The following is a 20,157-nucleotide window of genomic DNA, read 5'->3' on the forward strand; positions in this document are numbered from 1 at the left end:
CACACGGCAAACTACGGTGTGAAGATAACGCAGCGCAACACATGGTTCTAGACTTGTTGAGGTCGTTCCGAAATCTCAGTCTCAAGTCGGTTGAATTGATATTACAATATGTCTGGTGCGATCGTTTCACCGGTGGATATCGTGTGCACTGTGTTTCCATTACGAACGCGATCGAAATTAAGGGGATTCGATACCGTGATTTTCTGTTTTCGTCTTACACACGCGTAACATAGTATTTTAAACGTGTTTTTTGCCAAACATACCAATTGATATAATGAAATGATAATAATTCTGAAAACATATTTGAATTCGTCATCAAGTCTACTTGAAATCGACTTCCCCACTTTTTGATTTTTTGATTTTAGCTTCTCCAAAAATTGAAATACAAAAATGTTCAAATTCTCTTTTTTTATATGACTTTTTCTGGAATTTGGGAGATAATATCAAAAATGTGGGAAAGTCAATTTCAAGTAGACTTGATGACGAATTTAAATCTGTTTTCAGAATTCTTATCGCGTCATTAGATTAATTGGTATGTTTGGCAAAAAACACGTCTAAAATATTATGTCACGCGTGTGTTAGACGAAAACAGAAAATCACGGTATCGAATCCCCTTAAGCTAAACATTTATCAACAAGCACATAAGCTGCAGACAGTTAGTGTATGCATAGTTATATAATATGTCATTACAACAAGAACTATCAAAATAATAGTAACAACAATAACGACAATATAATATTTTGTACTCAAGACTACGGTGTAGTTAACCGATTTCAATATATTATAATATATATATAGGTAGAAATTATTTATCTTTTAGGTATGACAACTTACAAGTATATCAATAGTAATTTTGATATATAAATATAAGTATACCTAAGTAATAATATGACGTATAATTTATTTGATTTTACCCTAATAGATGCTTTTCTAGCATAATATTATACATAAGTGCCAACTCCTAAATCACTGCATACAGGATTGGATTGGTGGCATATAATATTATGATGTGTATTGTAATTTATATAGGGCGTAAAGTCCTTAGCTTATAGAACCGGTCTGGCATCCCAAGTATATGTGGGTGAGACAGTGAGACACTCCTAGTTTAAGCTATTAAAAGTATTATATTCTCTGTAATAATAATGTATCACTGACTTGTATTCACTGTTACGATTAGTTTTTATTTTTATCTTAATAAACAATAAAAACAACAAAATGCATTAACCCAAGAAGTATATACATTTTTTATGTGAAAAATACGACTGTGGATATACGAGTAGTTCTGGTTTAAATTTTTTTTTTTGTTTCAGTTTGTTTAAACCAAAAATTGAGATGGGCAAAACTCAAAAGCTAACTCGAAGAATTGGAAAATTAGTTTACTATGCTTGTCCAGCTCGCCACTTGTTTAATGTGTTCAAAACAATGTTTATTTATGATCCACGATATCGCATGCTGTATGATTTCCTGGCAAAGATCCCCAAACAGTGCGGACAATTATCGAATTAAAACGAAAAGCGTGAACGTAATTATGCACTTCAACGTTATCAGTTATTATTATTGTTTTAGTATTTTTTGATTTAAAATTCTTTCGTCAAAGACGAAACTGTAAGATATAAACGATGCCAATAACAGTGAAATCTATTTAGATAATTCAAACGGAAATATTAAACGATGTCGAAAGATTAAAGACGTTGTAGAGGACAAGTTTGAATTAATGTATTATACTGTTTTTATGTGTATAGGTACCTAATGTTAATCATGTGTTTAAATATTATATTACGCAATTCAAAACAAATCTTAACATAATATATTACTTATTGGTTTATGTTGGACAAGTGATAATAAATGTGTAAAGTGTTTCTTATGGTTAGTTACTTATTAATTAAAATTAATATTCCCTTAACAAATAATATTTAAATTATATCTTCATGTTCGTATAAAAAATAATTTCATTTAGAAGCGTGAGATTTAATTACTTAGGTACAGTATCATTCGAGATATTTACTTACATCATATACGACTTATGACTTTAAGTCAACATCGATGATAACTACAAAATGTGTTTATTAAATACACATCATAATATTGTAGTCCATGTAATAATTACTTGGAAATTGGAATACGCTTTAATTTTCTTTTAAATTGCATTCATTATAATATTATGTTGGTAGTACATACTTTATATACTGCGTGAAACAATTTAGTATAATTTTAAACGTAATGTAATGCAATTTTTGAATTATTTATAAAATATTACTACTAATTTTCACATTTATATTATAGTGTTGTTGAAACGTTTTTTCATTATTAAACTCATTATTAAACCAATAAAATGTAATTTTAGACAAGGTCGTTTAAAAAAATAAAACAATTAAAAATAATTATTCTTACGGCTAAACCTGCAGCTTAGCATAATAAAATATTATTATTATTATATATAATTCCGAAATAAAGTTTGATTTTAATGTGTTATTTAAATTCACAATGTTGCTTATTTATTTATCGTCCATTCAGAAGCAAATAACTATTTGGTTACTATAACTGCCGCTAACTTTATAATTCTATAAAGCTTAACGAAAAACTAATTTGACATTAATGTTGTCACTTCGACAATAATATTGTGAGTAATTAACATTTAAAAACATTTATAAACATAATTAATAATGGTAATGTCGGCATCCGCTTTGTTTACTTCTAGCCTTCTAGATATTCTGAATCTCAAGAAATTACTGTTGGTTTTTAAGTATCTAAATTAAATTATATTCTCAAAATAGTGTTCCATGTCAAAAATAAGATAAAAATATTATCTTTATTCCACATCACAAGGTTTGAACTTTGAAAATTATAAATAAATAAAATGATAGATAGGTACCTAGTTTGTTGCATGAGTTAACCGGGATTAGTCAGATACCAACGTAGTGACGTACACGATAGATTACATAAAAAAAAAGTTAACAAGTGCATAAATTCATAAATTTTATAAATGCGATCAATAGTTTTATTTTACAGTCGAACGGCGATGTTTTTTACACAATATTTTAGTCGTACTCTTTTTTAATATTTTCTATATAGTACCATGTTGTTTTTCCAAACGCTATTACTTTCTCCCGATACGATTTTTTCTATGACGCTGTGACGTTTCTAAAACGATATAAAATCAGTCTGTTGGATATAAAAGATTTTCGAATGAAAATAATATCAAGGTTTATTCGTTGTACATACCTAGGTATAAAGTTTTGTTAAATATAAATCCCTTTGTATAAGCACTGAACAAGTGGCGAGCGAGTGTGTCCGGTGTTGTATTGTTGTGTTTGTTAATTGTTATAGATAGGGGCACATAATATATCATACGATATTATTTTATAATCCTCTGCATCTCTATTTATATTAAAGACTTCTCCTCTCGGTCCTTAAGCCGAAGCCGGCCTGCAGTATACGATGCGCCAAAGAGGCTGACCGTACCCGCGGATATATTATCTACTATGTAGGTATATGTATATATAAATATAAATTTATAAATTTAAGTATTACACGGGACGGACCATAATATTATATAGGTAATATATAATATACCACTTGAGCGTCAACGGTACACGTGGCTTAGATCGCAAACATCTGCACACATGTGTGCACATAGTTATATCATTATGTTATAGATAACGTAATACGCTTCGGGATTAATTTACGCGATGTACGTCGACGAGATCCTCTTCTGCCGACTGTAAGTATAGTCTGCGGTACTTAACGATTTCGTGAGTGATACGTAGGTACCTATTATATCATAATCTATGGGCTCACGCGAGGTATAGAATTCGAACAAAGTCTGGAAATTGCTATCGGATCGTATATATAATAATATTACCTATATTGTGTGAAAGAACTGAACGAAAAAATCCTCCCCTCCTGCGAGCCTTGTAAAATAATATATGATATATACACAAAATACTTTTAAAAATACCTTACTGTATCTAGTCCTGGGGGGAACACATGGACGAGATTAAGAAAATAGTATATCCACTCACACATATATCATATATATTCGTTTATTAAAAAAGTGGTTTATGTGCGTTAAAAATCGTCAATTGTTATACTGAAATACAGTTCTTTATAATGTTTTTAACTTGAGCGCTCTCGGCCGTCTTGGCGTCCCATCAATCAGAACGTTTTCCGGTGTTCCAGTCTGATGTGATAATAATAATTATTGTTCACAAATCATTTATATATATATATATATATTATACTTGTACATTTTGTAATAAAAATGACGAACACAGACGATCTGAATCTGTTTAATTGTTACAAATTTGTAAAATAGGTATATAAGGTAACAATATTTTCTTTAAATGTAAATTATATCACATAAAAGTGATTTAACAATTAAAAATACGTTCGACAAGGAAAAAGGCTTCGATATTGTTGTAATTGCGCATTGACTCACGGTTCTCCTGATTATTTGGTCGATACGATAGACAATTTGATTGGATTGGCGCGATGGACAGCGTGTAGGTAGTTGAATGTATTGCGGGCAACGATTCCTGTTGCCGGCCGTGAGCAGTAGTGCACGACAAATGAGCAGCTGATATTATAATACACGGATGGACGGACGATGGTTTTCCGCGTTCTCGTCAGAAGAAAAAGTGTGACAAAAACCCAGTATTGACGACACGAAGTATGGGTAGATCGATACTCCGGGGCAGTATTTACTATTTAACCAGCGAATAGACGGTGGCACTACGGACAACGACTCCTGTTGTCCAGTAGGCAAGATGATGATTTTAAGCCTTAAGCGGCTAGGGCTTGGCGTGGCGCAAATCAATATTTTTCTCGGACGGCAAAGAGTAGGTAAAAGTTTTACCGTAAAATTATCGTAAAATTATCGTAAAACTGCATACAGGTATACTACAAATGGCACGGCGATTGTACGACGGACGACGGTTTTTCGGCACAACAGACGACGGTTTGGCGGCGTTCTCGTCGGCGGCGGCAAGAGTATCGACTCTTCCGACCAGTATGGACCAACTTACTGTTGTTGGCCCCAGGTACGGAAGAATATAAGGGAACGAAGCGTAAGCTTTCCGGGACCTAGAGTAAGTTTGAACCAGCAAAAATGCTTACTACATACGTTTAAGAGGACGTGTCACGAAAAATTTACGCGTGCAACGACCGAGAGGATGCGCTCATCTTAGGTGTTTCGACGAACCGCAAGCGCGCGACGTTTAAGTCACGCCTACTATTCGCAATTCGCAGAACTTTTTTAACAATCTAAGAAGCCCGATTTTTTTATATTTTTATTAATTAGTTAAATAATTAATCGTTATAAGTAAAAAAAAAAAATAGTTAATTTACCAGGCGATATTGGACGATTGGAATACGATATTTAAAAATCGGATTTCTTACGATTGTTAAAAAATCTAATCTACAATTTTTATAGTAGGTATTTTTACTGTAAACCACTTCAATAAGCCGTATTACTTGAAGAACAAAATAGTAGTTTTTATTTGTATACAATTCGGATACGAATACAAAATATAAAATCGAACAAAATTAAATAATATTTGTTACAAATAATAATAATATAATAATAATTTTCTTATCTGTTTATTTCTAAACTATGTACGGGCGCTCGGCTGCGATCACGAATTAAGATATACAGGATACCGAACGAACGTGTGATAAGTGAGGCCCACGAATTAAGGTATACCTTAATTCGTGGCTGCGATAGGAAACTTGTTTTGACCACGGTGCGGTATTGCCGTTACGGCGCGCGGGGTGGTAGTATGAAAACCTAGTATCGGACGCCGCCACTGCTTACGGGCGCAGCACTTGACGAGCGTAATTTTCTGCAGTTTTCTTATGAAACAAGTTTTGCGCGATCCAATAATATGTGGGTTACTGAGTGGCTTAATTGTAAAACACCCCTATGGACTAAATTGTAGGGGAGATTTTTATCTGGTTCCGTAGAAAAAGCCCGATTTTTGATATCTTTTAAACATCATGGCACCGGTCCAATGTGCGATCTACACATACATTTTCGGTTACATTTTTTATAGTTATTATAGTTATTAATTAATTATCCTTCATGTCTGATAAGAATTCATCGTATTAATGTGTAATTTATGTCATAAAAGCATCATTCATGTCTGATAAAAATTCGTCAAATATAGTTTGCTTGTTTGGGTGATGGGATCTCATCTTTAAGTTGTCCAGGTAATAATGGAGATGCGCCGTTTACTCTTATTTCATATCGATTTTTCACTATTTTCCACAAACATTCTATGGTTTGAGTATTGGCATTTGTATCAGGATCAATAAACCATTTTTGATGATTCGTACCATTCATTGTTTAATGACGAATAAGCTCTCCATTCATCACTATGGATTATAATTCCTAGTTCTACTTCATTTTTAATTAGATGAAGTAATGTTGCTTTGTCACGTTTTTCTGCGATGAATAAAAGTCGTTCCAAAATATCATTTTTTTTTGCAACAAAGTCCAAAAACCCACGGGCCAGATACACGCGTTCCATAATTTTTTAAAACTGACTATAACGTAATTCGACAAAGACAGTGAAACCGTAACTGAATGCCGAACGGTTTACAATTATCACGTTTATACCTTTATCTCTACACAAAAATAAATATATTTCTTCATGTCATATAGGAAAATATACACATTGGCCGTAGGTCACACATTAGCCCGGCAAAGATAAGGATAGGTCGCACGTTGGACCGGTGCCAACCAGGGACTGGAACCGTACCGAAAAGAACCGGTTTTGGAACCGAAACCCTTTGAATATTGGGAACCGGAACCGGACCGGAATCCTTAAATACATTTTTTTAGGAACCGAAACCGAAACTGAAACCTATATTTAGATGTAGAGGTTTTACAGTTTTTTTCAGTTCCAAAATCTAATAGATATTTTATCTATGGTGTAAGTTGGTAATAATTAATTATTAGTAATAATAAATAATAAAATTATAGAATTGTAGACCTATAAAAATGTATCAATGCTAAGAAATAAGAATAGTATCATGTGTACAAACTACAAGTACAACAGAATTATCATAAAAGAAATACCAAAAATCCAAATTCTAATTTCCATGTAATCGATATCAATATTATTATTGAATCGAAAATCGCAATAGCTGATGTAGAATTTCTGAAAATAATAGCAATTTGGACGTTTATAAGTGATTCAGAATAAGTTGTCATATAAATTATAATTGTTACCTTATTAATATTAAATACCTAAACCGGCTAAACCTAATGCGGGTATCGTTAACTCTTTTCTCTATACTATGCTCTGTACGACAATTCTACCAAACTGTTCTTCCGTCTTCATTAGCGCGGTATTTATTGTTTAAATTTATATTTTTATATAATAAACTTATATTATAAGTTATAAATTATTATATCAAACTGAAACATGGGTCACCCATAAGTATGTTAAAAATTCATTCTTATTTGTTTTTTTAATAATATTTTTTTATTTATTTTAATTTATTATTTTATAATAATTCATTTTTTTATAATATTACCTAAATTCTGAAATAGTTACACTTAATTACAAATACCTGTCACTAAAAAGAGGTTATTAATATTACCTATGTTCATTTTTTTTTTATAGTACTTTATTGATAAAAAAAAAGTCAAATAATAATAGGGTTAAAACAGGTATTATAACCGAAACTGAAATTCGATATTTTTGAAAACCGATACCAGAACCGAAAACTTAAACCCAAACTGATAAAATCATTAAGTCCCTGGTGCTAACATGATAAAATATTTCGTGAAATATCAAAAATCGGGCTTCTTACGAAACCAACATATATATCCTCTGGTACCTATGTATTCAAAAGTGTGGCAAAGATACAACCACTCAGTAATCCATGATATTGGAAACGCGCTAACACGTTTTGTCCGAGTGATTCCATCTCCGTAACACTTTCTTTCAAGAGTTTCAGATGGGTCAAGTACGTGTTGCTCGGCGGTCGTTCACGGGGTGTATTTATGCACAATCGTGGCAACATCCTTGTTCGCGTATGACTGCTCTGCGATGACGGTTTTCCGCGGTATTTGATGGTATTATGTTGTCCGAGCATGATATCTTTGGATTGGTACATCATTGGGATGACGCGCGATCCTCAGATGGTATTATAGTACCGGTATTGACGGTCTAAGGGGGTTCACGACGGCTGGTACAATGCATGTTGAAATGGTGAATGCTGTTTGCGCCATCTAGTGCGCGTACTCGGCGCGAGTTGTGCGCATCACACTCGTTAGTTCGCTTCAGGTCACGGTTATCTAGATAACCGTGCTTCAGGTCGACCGGCGGCGTTGGTTCCTGCGACACATTTTTTAGTATAGTTCACTGCGCGCGCTGACGACAGCTATTGTGCGCGCTAACGTGAGAAAAAATGAAAGTAGGTATATTATAGTAAGTTGTTGTGCCCCGTTACAATTTATTTAGAAAACATTAACGACGTTCATTTACAATATTTCAAATATACACAGGTATAATTGCTTAAATGAGACGCTGAATTATGAAAAACGAATGGAGCGACAACATTATAGTACTATAATCCGTGACGTTAATCAACATGTTGATTTGATGATCAAAATACTATAAACAGTACCTACAAAACTTAAATATATATTTAATATACTTCTTTCGTTTGTGTATCTTAGTTATTTTTTTTCTCAATTTGAAATCTAATTTGTGTTTAATAATAATATTACGAGTTGTAAATAGATTTAAAAATAATTATTCGAGTTATTTATAAGTAGATATCAGTTTGAAATTAGTATTCTGGGACCCAATGTCGTTTCATCAAACCACATTTACGAGAATATGAGCAATATATTTGCATGCCCTCGCTGCTAAACTTTTCGTGGCGACTAAGTTTACTTCCGAAAAGTTTAAAACAATTTACTTGATTTTTACATTCAAAGTCAGTGGAAAATTCCTTAGAACAGCTTATGGTTATTTATTGACATATCATGAGTAAAACCGAAAAATTGTATATATTATTGTGTGTCTATATGTACTATTGTACTTATCCTGACAATGAAATATAAATAAATTATTGTTAATAGGAATAACGTTATTTATTCCAGATTTATTCACATAAATTCCAAACGATCGACTATAAGCCAACCCAAATGGAACAGTGGAAGATTAATAGTTTATATTAATCAACAGTAACTACCTAATTAATAATGTCAATAATAACAATTATTTATTATTTTAAATACTTGATAAGTAATGATAAGTAGGTCTGTAAAATAAGTTTACGAACTTGCGTTAATGAAAAATAATAAAATAATAATATATTTAATGTATATTTTATAACAAAACGATTTCGATGACATTAATTTAAATTCAAGTTGTGTACAACTCATTCAATTTGTATACAATATTAATATTTAACATATGTGAACATTTTTTCAAGTACTTTTCTCGGGATAAGTGACAATATTATACGATGAAAACTTAAGCCACACGCACTTTATATATCAAATAATTGAGTCTCCAAAAATAATTTTCGACAAAAATTACATTTAAAATTGGAAATATTTTAACAATAAAATAAAATAAAAATAATATACATTCTAAATCAATTTACGAAATGTCAATAACTAATTATTTATAATAAGCTATTAAAATTAGAATATATTATAGTAAATGGAAAGAGTTATACTATAATTTATGAAAGTTGTAATCAACTCAATAAATTGCTTTATGAATTTGTATGAACTGTTAATCAGAATTATTAACCTAAATAAGGAAACAATAAGTAACTATAGGTTACTATAGTAACTATAGTAACTATAAGTAACTATACTATAATATAATATAATATTTTTATGAGACTCCGTCGTCGCTGCGCAGTAAGTTATGTGTACAAATTGTCTGCTTTCAGTATAGAATTTTCAAAGAAATCATAATAACTTATTATAATTTTATAAAACATGTAATGTTACTTATACTTGAAAACAGTAGCATGTAACATAGGGTCCAAGTGTTGCTCAGGCAATACCTTAAATAGTTAAATATGGGTGGGTGGGTGCTTTTAAAAAAGAAAAATTGGAAATTTTATAAGCCGGTATAACAGTATTATGAGGCGTAGGTCACCTAAAATTATTTGAGCAACGCCAATTTGTTTTATGATACACACCACTGCTTGACAACATATTATAGACACACTCACCTTATTTTTTTCAACTATTATTCGTATATTAGATATGTGCAGTGTATGTTTTAAATAATTTTTGATTTAAAATATTTATAGCGTAGGTATTTAAGGATACTTAAAAAATTGTTTTGTCTTATTGTCACTCAAATGGTAATTTCTAGTTTCTATCATGTTGTTAATTGTCACTCTGATTTAAACATATGACTTATGAATTTATCATTCTAATATTTTTGTATCAACGATTATAATCAATAATTGATTATTTAAAACTGATAGTTTTGCTTTTAAAGACTTAACAAAATGATGTAATATAAAATCTAGATAATTAAATTGTATGTTAAGTGTGTAATAATCAGTAATGTCTAATAAAAAAATTATAAAATTATAATAAATACTATCAATAAAAAGTTAGTTCTTGTCGTTATAAAATTAAATGAGCATGTGCTTAGTGAATCATCGTGTGTATTATTATATGTCTTAACACAATATCATGATCGTGTAATTTGTACCTGCACGTTTATCAGCCATCGAAACGCTTCGGAGTATTAGATTTAGTCATAATTTATAAGTATATAAGTAGCCATTAGTCAGTATAGGTGAAACCAGCGCGTGAACGAATTAGAAACCACATTTGTATTACTGTCGCTCAAAATGTTTTATTGTTTTTTAAAATTTTTTTTTTCAATCACCTCAACTCATTTTTTTGTGGCCAAAATAAGTTTAATATTGTTACTGTTTTTTTAATGTACGCGTTTTGCATAACTGCTTCTATGCAAATATATTTTTCCTATTATAATGCATAATATTATTATGTTCTTTTTAAATATATTATGAAATATTGGAATGTCCGACACTGAGTGACACTTGATACAACCGACGGTAGTCATGTTGTTGTATATTATATAACATATTTAAACAGTATTGTGATATTTCTCGCCATTAGGTAGGTAAGTTGAAAGTATAATATATGTTGTAAAATACTTAGTGATAATGTACCTACAATGTGAATAAAACGAACATGGTCATTAAAACACTTCCATCGCTCGTGTGTCGCCAGATTATTATTTTAGAAAAATGTATAAATTCATAAGCCCTGTTTATATTATTTATTTACGTAATTAGCACTGAATTATTGTTTGTAAGTCCATATGGCTCGTACAAACTCACGAACTTAGCACTCACTCTCCGTTTATTATAAAACCTAAAAACCCATAAACATGTTACGATAATATTATGACGCGTTTAAAAGTTGTTTGTTTTATTGGTTATGTTTGTAGAATATACTGTATTATTATTTTATCGTGGATCGAGATTACGTCGGGAGTGATCTTTGAAAATGTCTGCGTGACATAAATATATTGTTGTGAATCGATGGCCTTCTAATTCTTGTCGGTGTTATTTTTTTTAACACAAGGGCAGTATTATATATATATATGATTTTAGAATGAAAGTGTAAAAATTTGTAATTTTATCAAAATCCATAGGTATTCGATGTTTTTTTTCAAATCGCGAAAAACGACAATCCGATTAGAGTTGAAAGGTGTCGAACACAATTATTTAGTGCATATTAATTTGTCTTTAAACTTTGGTCACTAATGCACAATGGCTCTGGTGGTCGGAGGAGATTCGTCCGAGTAAATAGTTAGGGGCGGAGGAAAGTGTAGTAAACAGTAACTGCTATTATGTATGTATAAATAATAGTTACACCTACACGATATCTACGAGTAAATTCCTTATACCTGAGAGGGAGACACCAATTCCGCACGATGTATGGTCGTAATGTTAGTTTCGCAACGATGACCTAGACGGGAACTATTATTCGTGTCAACTAATAGATCGACTGACTACTGACATCTGTTAATTTTTTAATTCACACACACACTCGCGCAATAAATGTTTTTCCACTTGAAACCACTAACACACTCTTCTGATCGCGTTCATAGATATATTATATTATGTTCATATTATTATTATTATTATATAAATCCGTGGCAATCTCTTTCGTTTTAAAGACGTGAGATACCTCCTAATCCTAGACCCTAGTGCGAGTATAACATACCGCCCACGATAAATCATCTACGTTACCTATATTTTGTGCCCGAATTCGTTTTGAGGTGGGATCGGAAGACTTTTTAAACCCCGATACATAAAGATTTGTTCTCTATAAATTTAAGTAAATATTTGGAAATTTTGTTTCCGTGCGACGTAGGTATACGTGGAATTTTGAGACACGTGTGTTGTACCACGTGAATATTTTAGAAGCGGAATTATTAATTAACATAGTTATGCAAGTCTTACAGGATATAGACCGCACGTTCCGGGTATGGTATTCCAATACCACGAAAAGACACTCGCTCGTGTCCGTAAGTGCACTGTCTGACACATGTATAATATTATATTATTATTAACATTGTGTATTTTGTTTTTGTCGATGGAAATGGTGATCTAATCCGCGATTCTATGGTATCGAGGAGGTTTATTGACGTCATTTCAGCTGCACTAGTGCCCGCCAGAATGGAGCAGACCAAATATTGCACGCGTGTTCGCAATTTTAGCGGGTTCATGATATTATACGAATAAATCGTGTGGTATGGTAATTATTCGAGAAACGTCATAGTCGCGTTCGGCAATTATAACGATGGACTTTGTCGGTGCACTCACTGTGCGGTGTCCTCGGAATTGCTCCTCCAGGACACGTACAGGACGGTGAGCGCGACAGGTACGCCCCAGCCGATGGCGTAGAACCAGCGCATCGCGTTCACGTCGTTGACGAACACCACAACCAGAGCCATGTGCAAGTGCAGTCCCTCGCAGAACATCCACATGTAGTTGGCCACCATGAAGAACTGCAGAGCCACGTGCAAGGACCGGCAGTACATCTAAATCGCATAAAAATCACGAACGGATCAAATTTTTTACACTATTAAGATATCCACGATGGTATGCGATAACGACATTGTGATTATTATCGATTCGCTGACGAAAAATGGCAGCGAGAGGACATATTATAATTGGCCAGTGTGTAGTTTTTACCAGCTTCTAAAATTTAGTTTAAATATTTCATTTTTAATATTATTATTATTATTAACAAACAGTAAATTATACTTAACATTTTAACATAATATCGGTACAGATATTATATTTGATACAATAGCCCAAATGATATTATTTATCATTCAGCACGATAACAGGTAATATTGAGAGAATAGACGAAAAATGTAAATCGGTTAGCTGTCGACGGACTAGCGAGTCGTGCCGTCCTATATGCATCTACGCCACTGATTAAAATTCAGGCATGCCAAACTCAAAGTATAATAACTGGACCAAATATTATATTGAATGGTTTACTATACGGGCCGCACATAAAAATGTATCGAAAAAAAATTGTAGGTATGGTAGGGTTGTGCTCACGACACTTGTTCAATTACAGCTAATTTATCGGAAAATAAGACAGAAATGTAACATAATGATATTATATACCTCTCGATTAAATAAAGTTGTCACACGAAAGGAAAATTGTATAATTTTTTTAATTAATTGTTCTTTAATATCGCTATCCGTGGGCCATAAAAAAATGAGCCAAGGGCCCCGTGTTTGACATGCCTGGATTATATCATACATTTATTCTACTATGTTTTAATCAACGATTTATTGTTTCGTCAATTTTTAAGGTTTATAATTTCCGGTGGTAACTATCGTCTTATACTGCAGCTAACTCAGCTGTGTACCTATATCACGTCGACGTCGCATAATTATAAATATATTGGCCTGCTGTAATGCTGTGGCCTGCGGCTTTTATAGAACACGTCTTAAAATTGAATTATTTTTCAATATTTCAATACCTATGTGGAAATATCGAAAACATACTACGGATTGTTCAGTGTATACTCTAATTAATATTCTAAATGGGACAGTGCTCGACCTAAGACGTGATTAAAAAATGAATAATTAAATCTTTAAAAAAAAACCCTTACCCAGCAACGATTTATAAAATGATTTAGATTTGTTTGAATAAAAATGTTCTAAGTAGGTGGTGTGAAAAATACCATTGACGCGTCGCATGACAGTGAGCAGTGACGTAGGTATTTAGAATATTTTTGATTTTTAATGTGAAATTATAAAATGAATTCTGTTTGAATATAAACATTTTAATTCTATCCGTAAACTATTATGATGCAACTATACATATATTATATACTCGGATTACATGCCCATTATTGTCAAATGCAATTTAATATTAATAAAGTATTGTGAACGCGACTCCCTGCAATACTGCCATTAATTGTTCGTTCTAATTATATTCAAACGTAATTAAACCTGTTTAAAGTACAGTTCACCTATATACATTGTCGTATTATATATATTACCTATTATTCTTTTGTTTCCTATATTATATTATTATTATTGTTGGTATTTACTTTGTTGTTAATTTCATACCAATAACATAACTTATATGGTGCCTGATATGTGCATCGTGATATTCACTATTATCTATTTATTAATACGCAAACACTTTTTATGTCACACCAATATAACTCCACATGTATACATAGTAGGAGAAAAATAGATATATCATTGTAATGGTATTGTCATCTGGAGATGCACAAAAAAAAAATGGAATACAAAATTTAATGTAGCCTTTAAGACAGGTAATATACAAAAATATTAATACAACAGTGGCACTATCACTATAATATTATATTAAATTTCATAGTTTTTTTTTATTTTTAAGTTCGTATTAATATTCAGAATATATTTGAAAAACAACTTTCAGGAAACCTTTGATGCTAGTTTAACCGTAAAATTGGTTATGACTAGGGCTGGGATTTGTATGTAAATACATATTTTTAGTAAAACATGATAAATTAATTATTGCAAATGATAAATTCGTTTCACGTGATTTGCAATAAAATAAGACATATTTTATTTTACATATTTTTACATATTTCGTCATAAATACATATTTTTACATACTTTGTAAAATTTTCGATTTTTTTTACATATTTCGTAAATTTTGACAATTTTGGTGGCTTAGTAATATTTTACACTTATATTTCAATAATGGTACTCGGCAAATTGTAAGTGAAAATGTATATAGGAAATAAGTAGGTTAAAAATTAAAATAAATATTAATAACTTGATTTTAGTTTATCTTATCTGTTTCTGTTCGATAACCATAATGATCTTAGATTATACTTTATGTTCAACAATTATTTGATAAAATATTCTTACGAATTTACAACAGTACCTATCAGACTATCAGTTCTTGTGTTCATTAATTTGATTCAAAATGGTCCTATTTGCGGGTTTCTATTGATGACTAAGTCAGTGTTAAGACCAAATCGTCGTACCTACATTTAATTTTGAAAATTTAAAACAATATATGGTTTGTCATTGTTTCACTCTAAATTGATTAAACATTAATTGTATTTCAATTTAATAACATATTTTTTTTTAGTATTGCATATTTTTTAATTTTTACCACAAAATATTATATTTTTTAAATTAAATTAATTGGACATAAAAAACAATTAATTGTACCTGTTATTCAAAAATTATTTAGAATTGTATTTTAATTTAAAACTTTAACATATTTTTTTAATTTTTCTTAGTACATATTTTTTATTTTATACTACATATTTTGGCAATTTCAATTACATATATATGTACATAATTTTGGTTTTTTATTACATATAAATCCCAGCCCTAGTTATGACTATCTACCTTGGCTACTTAATTTAATATATATTGTGTTATTATTATTATTAACATTATTAAAGATAAGTAAGTAATAAGTATGTCAATAATTTAGAACTACTCTAAACCGTACTGTTTTTATACCATCTACCGCTCGTTCATATTATAATTTATATGATTACAATTCTGCTGCAGCTTATAACGATAATAATTACCTTTATATAGAATTTAGTTTGTATCCATTATTCTATAAATATAATATTGCATATTTTAAAATTAAAATTAATATAATTACAAAAATGATTGCATTTCGGATAATTTCAGTACTCAACAAACTTTTCCATTTTACTGACTTTAAAATCGGATTATCATTAATAATAATAATAATAATGATAAAAAAAAATTCTGTTTATTATTTTTCTCAAGTTTTACAATCGTTCAGAGTTCAGCAACTCAGATATTATTTTAAGCAGTAATGATCGGTAAGCCAGTATTGGTATATCAATAAAATCAAAATTGTTTTAGTAGTGTGGTTCTTTATTTTGTGTTTATACATAACTTAGATTTATTAGGTTTCATTTAGGTGTGTGTAAATATTTGATAGTTACCTATAATATAATGTTCAATGTTGCATAATATTAGTTTGTACTTTGTAGAAGATAAAATTGTCAAGATACGCACATATGCAATATTTAAATTTATATTTATGAACTCCACGCATAAAAAAACACATAAACACACGGTTTAATAATGTTGCTACTGTTCAATATATAGTTATATTGTTTAATCGATTAATCAGTAATTACCGATGGAAAAAAAACACAAAACGATAATCGTATATTGTATCACTTATATTGTTAAACCTAGTATTACCTACAGATGATTATTTCAATAGAGAACACTTATTATTTCAATAATCTTATATTGTTATTGTCATCAATTTTTATTTAATTTAAAGTAAAAATATTAGCCGAAAAAACTAGTATAGAGTATTAAATCATGTATTAACAATATTCTAACGTTTTATACCAATACATCGAAGTTTTTAATTTAGACTGCAATTTGTATCAAATTTGTTAGTCCACAGTATCAGTGTAGAGTTTTAGGCGACCGAACGATCAAGCCGATATAATATTGTATTGTAGTCGATCTATACAATTAGTGGCAGCGACCATAAAGTAAACATTGCTCGGGTCACAATCATTCTATCGTTTCTTTTGAATTCCACGTGATCCGCCACAGTACAGAATACTCTGCTCTCATTCACTATTGTGATGGCAAACACCATCACATAATTTCTTGAACGGCGTGTCGTATAGGCAATATATAAGCGTACAATTACTCTGTAGAAGACGTTTTGAACTTGCGTGTTGCCATGTCCCTGGTGCTGGTTCGTAATTTTGTAAACTGAAAATTCTATAACTGGCCTTTACTGCACTGTATGTCCGTTCATCGTTTATTAAACGTTTAAAGACGACGAAAACTATTGATTAATATTATCTTATTAGTAAATTTTTTATACGGTTATTAGTTTTCTGCTCTAATAATAGGTATGTATCATATTAAATTAAAATTAAATTACCGTTAAAAAATCTTTTCAAACTAAAATAATAGCCCTCTACAGAGTGAAATAAAAACGTATTAAAAGTTCTGATTTTCACAGAAATAGAATAATTGTATGAGCTGCTGTATAATAATATAATTATTATACTATAATAAACTTTTATTTTTATTTTCAAGTACGAACACGAATCGTCTGAGAAAATGAACGTCTTGTGCAAGAGAAATAAATCTTATGACATATAACGCGTATAGCGTACGATATAATAATATAATGTCTGGGCTTACGTTATTTACTCGATATCAGAACTGAACAAGTCCGCGGTCCTATAATCGCGAGTGTATTAGTGAATATTGACGTTTTTGCGGCTTTTAATTCATTCGGAATCGTTAGAAATTGTAATTTATTCCTGAGCCGAATCTATAGCAGCGACAAACATAACATACGCGTATATATAATATATCGTATGCATAGGTACCGTACCTATTAAGTGAGTGCTTGATTAATGGATTTCGGGATTACATAAATTGTATTTTATTCCGGAGGCTTTTTATTGACATGTTATATGTGTATTGACTAAAAAAAACTTTTTTCTCTTGCAGAGACAAATGAAAACCCATAAAAATGAATAATGATATAATATTAAAAAAAAACCGTACAACAAGAGTAAAATCTTTCAGGGTTAGTCGCTTATTATTGGTTCTTATGACATTATGTAAATTATTGTGTGTATGCGCTGTCCTATATATTATACGCAACCACCTCGAGCATACAAATCGACAAGTTGGACTGGTATGATAATATTATGAAATAAATTAACATCTAATTTAAAATAACCAATGATAGATCTGTATACCGTGGCTGATAGCACCTTTGAATTTCAATAACAGATTTAAGTCATCGATCAGTACGCTATACATCTTTGTCTATCTACATTCTACATAACTGGGTGATTTGATTCACCTAACTGCTCACACCCGTCTTTACTCAACATTATTCAAGTATTAAGATTGTTAAATTGTTATGTATGCTTGATCATATTTTTAAATACTTTTTTATACAATTTAAAAAGTGTCCCGCGGAAATATAAACTTTTTTAAAATTATAACCACCCAATTTTAATGTCAGGTCAGTTATTAAAGGAAAAAATGGGTATGGTAATGTTCAGTGAATATATTATATAGCTCATTATTAGATAAGTAACATATAATAAAATAATGTATACAAGAAATTAAAAAATATATATATATATAATAAAACCTACTTATAACGGACACTTTATAAGACAGAAATCTCCTTACAACATGAAAACAACAACAGTCCCGTTAAACCTATATCCCGTGTATTTTAGTCTCTCTACAATGGAAACTCCTTTATAACTCGGAAAAATTAGTTGGTACTTGGTATACCGAGCGATTCCGTCAACGAAGAGGTTTTACTATATATAAATAAAGAATCACTGATAGATAATATTATATTATTCTTCATTTTCATATTATACTCTGCGAATCCGTTTTGTTCTCCTATGGTCTACCTGTACCTACGACATTATGCCAATTAGAAATCTGTAGTTAATTCTACACGCGTTGGTGCCAATAGCGTCATACACAGTAAGTCGTGTGCCGGTTTTGATCTGAGGAGGAGTTTGGCGTTGATTTCGCAATTATAGTTAAACTAATTACCAGTGCCGCTTACCCCGTTTTGTTTGACGACCGACAGGTCTTGTACGACCGTTTTGTACCAAATGATCCATGTGAGATTGTTCAGCGCCAACGATATGAACAAGTGTACGTGTATAGCGATCCTGGTGCACCTCAGAGTCCTGTAAACACAGTTGAACAATATTATAATATCATAACCGACGTGTTGCACGATAGATTATCGACACGAATCGGATTTAAACTCAGACCAGAGCCAGTGTTGGGCCTGCGTGCGTTTAAGAGGAGGCTCAACAGTTGATATCTTGCGGCATCGTGCACTGTCGTGCGAAGCTACAGCGTGATTCTCTGATTACTAGTCGAGAATTTTTTTTATGGCGCAAAGTTTTTGCCAACTGTGTATTTCAAAAACGAATTAAATGCAAAAATATCATAAAATTGAGACAATATTCAAAGTGGTTATCTATTTGGTTCGTATCATTATGTGATCAGGTACGGAGGTATCTATATTACCGCATAGTTCTGAGATTATAAAACATTTTGCGGTACAGTTAAATCTTCGTTAAATTGTAAGAAAATAAAAATATAAGGCTTATGTTTATTTATAATTTATTTGCGTGCAAGTAATATTATAATTTAACTGTTTTAATATTATTTTGTATAACTGTATACTGTACAACTAGCTACTGTAACGACGATATTCAATATTTCACTGCAAACTTCGGTCTCCGGTCACTAGAGTACGTATTGAGAGTGGCTACGCCGTGTTGGAACAGTCGACCGTTGATACGATTCTGGTTTATGGTTTATTCTGGTAATATATCATCACTATGTATGATACTATTATTTGCTAGGTATTACTATATAATGTATAGGGTTAGGATGTTTATGATTTTGCATATTTTTATTTAGGTTGTCCAATAACATCCATTCTTATACAGAAATATGTTCCGTGATATCTATATATTCAAAATATCAAAATTTTATTTTGCATATAATTGCATATTTTACCATTTCTTATTTATAAATGCATAATTTGTGTTT

At 31.0% G+C, this 20,157-nt stretch overlaps 1 protein-coding gene across 1 annotated transcript; it reads right to left on the bottom strand.

Moving 5' to 3' along the window:
• Positions 1–10,559: 10,559 nt before the first annotated feature.
• Positions 10,560–20,056, bottom strand: LOC103307858. The gene is made up of 2 exons (XM_016800734.2): positions 19,151–20,056; positions 10,560–13,076 (listed from the first exon to the last, which is right to left on the bottom strand). The coding sequence occupies exons 1-2, from the start codon at positions 19,206–19,208 to the stop codon at positions 12,766–12,768; spliced, it is 369 nt and encodes a 122-aa protein (XP_016656223.2). The 5' UTR covers positions 19,209–20,056; the 3' UTR covers positions 10,560–12,765.
• Positions 20,057–20,157: the final 101 nt, after the last annotated feature.

This window comes from Acyrthosiphon pisum, chromosome A2 (assembly GCF_005508785.2).
Source record: "Acyrthosiphon pisum isolate AL4f chromosome A2, pea_aphid_22Mar2018_4r6ur, whole genome shotgun sequence".
In the NCBI taxonomy this organism is placed as follows: domain Eukaryota; kingdom Metazoa; phylum Arthropoda; class Insecta; order Hemiptera; family Aphididae; genus Acyrthosiphon; species Acyrthosiphon pisum.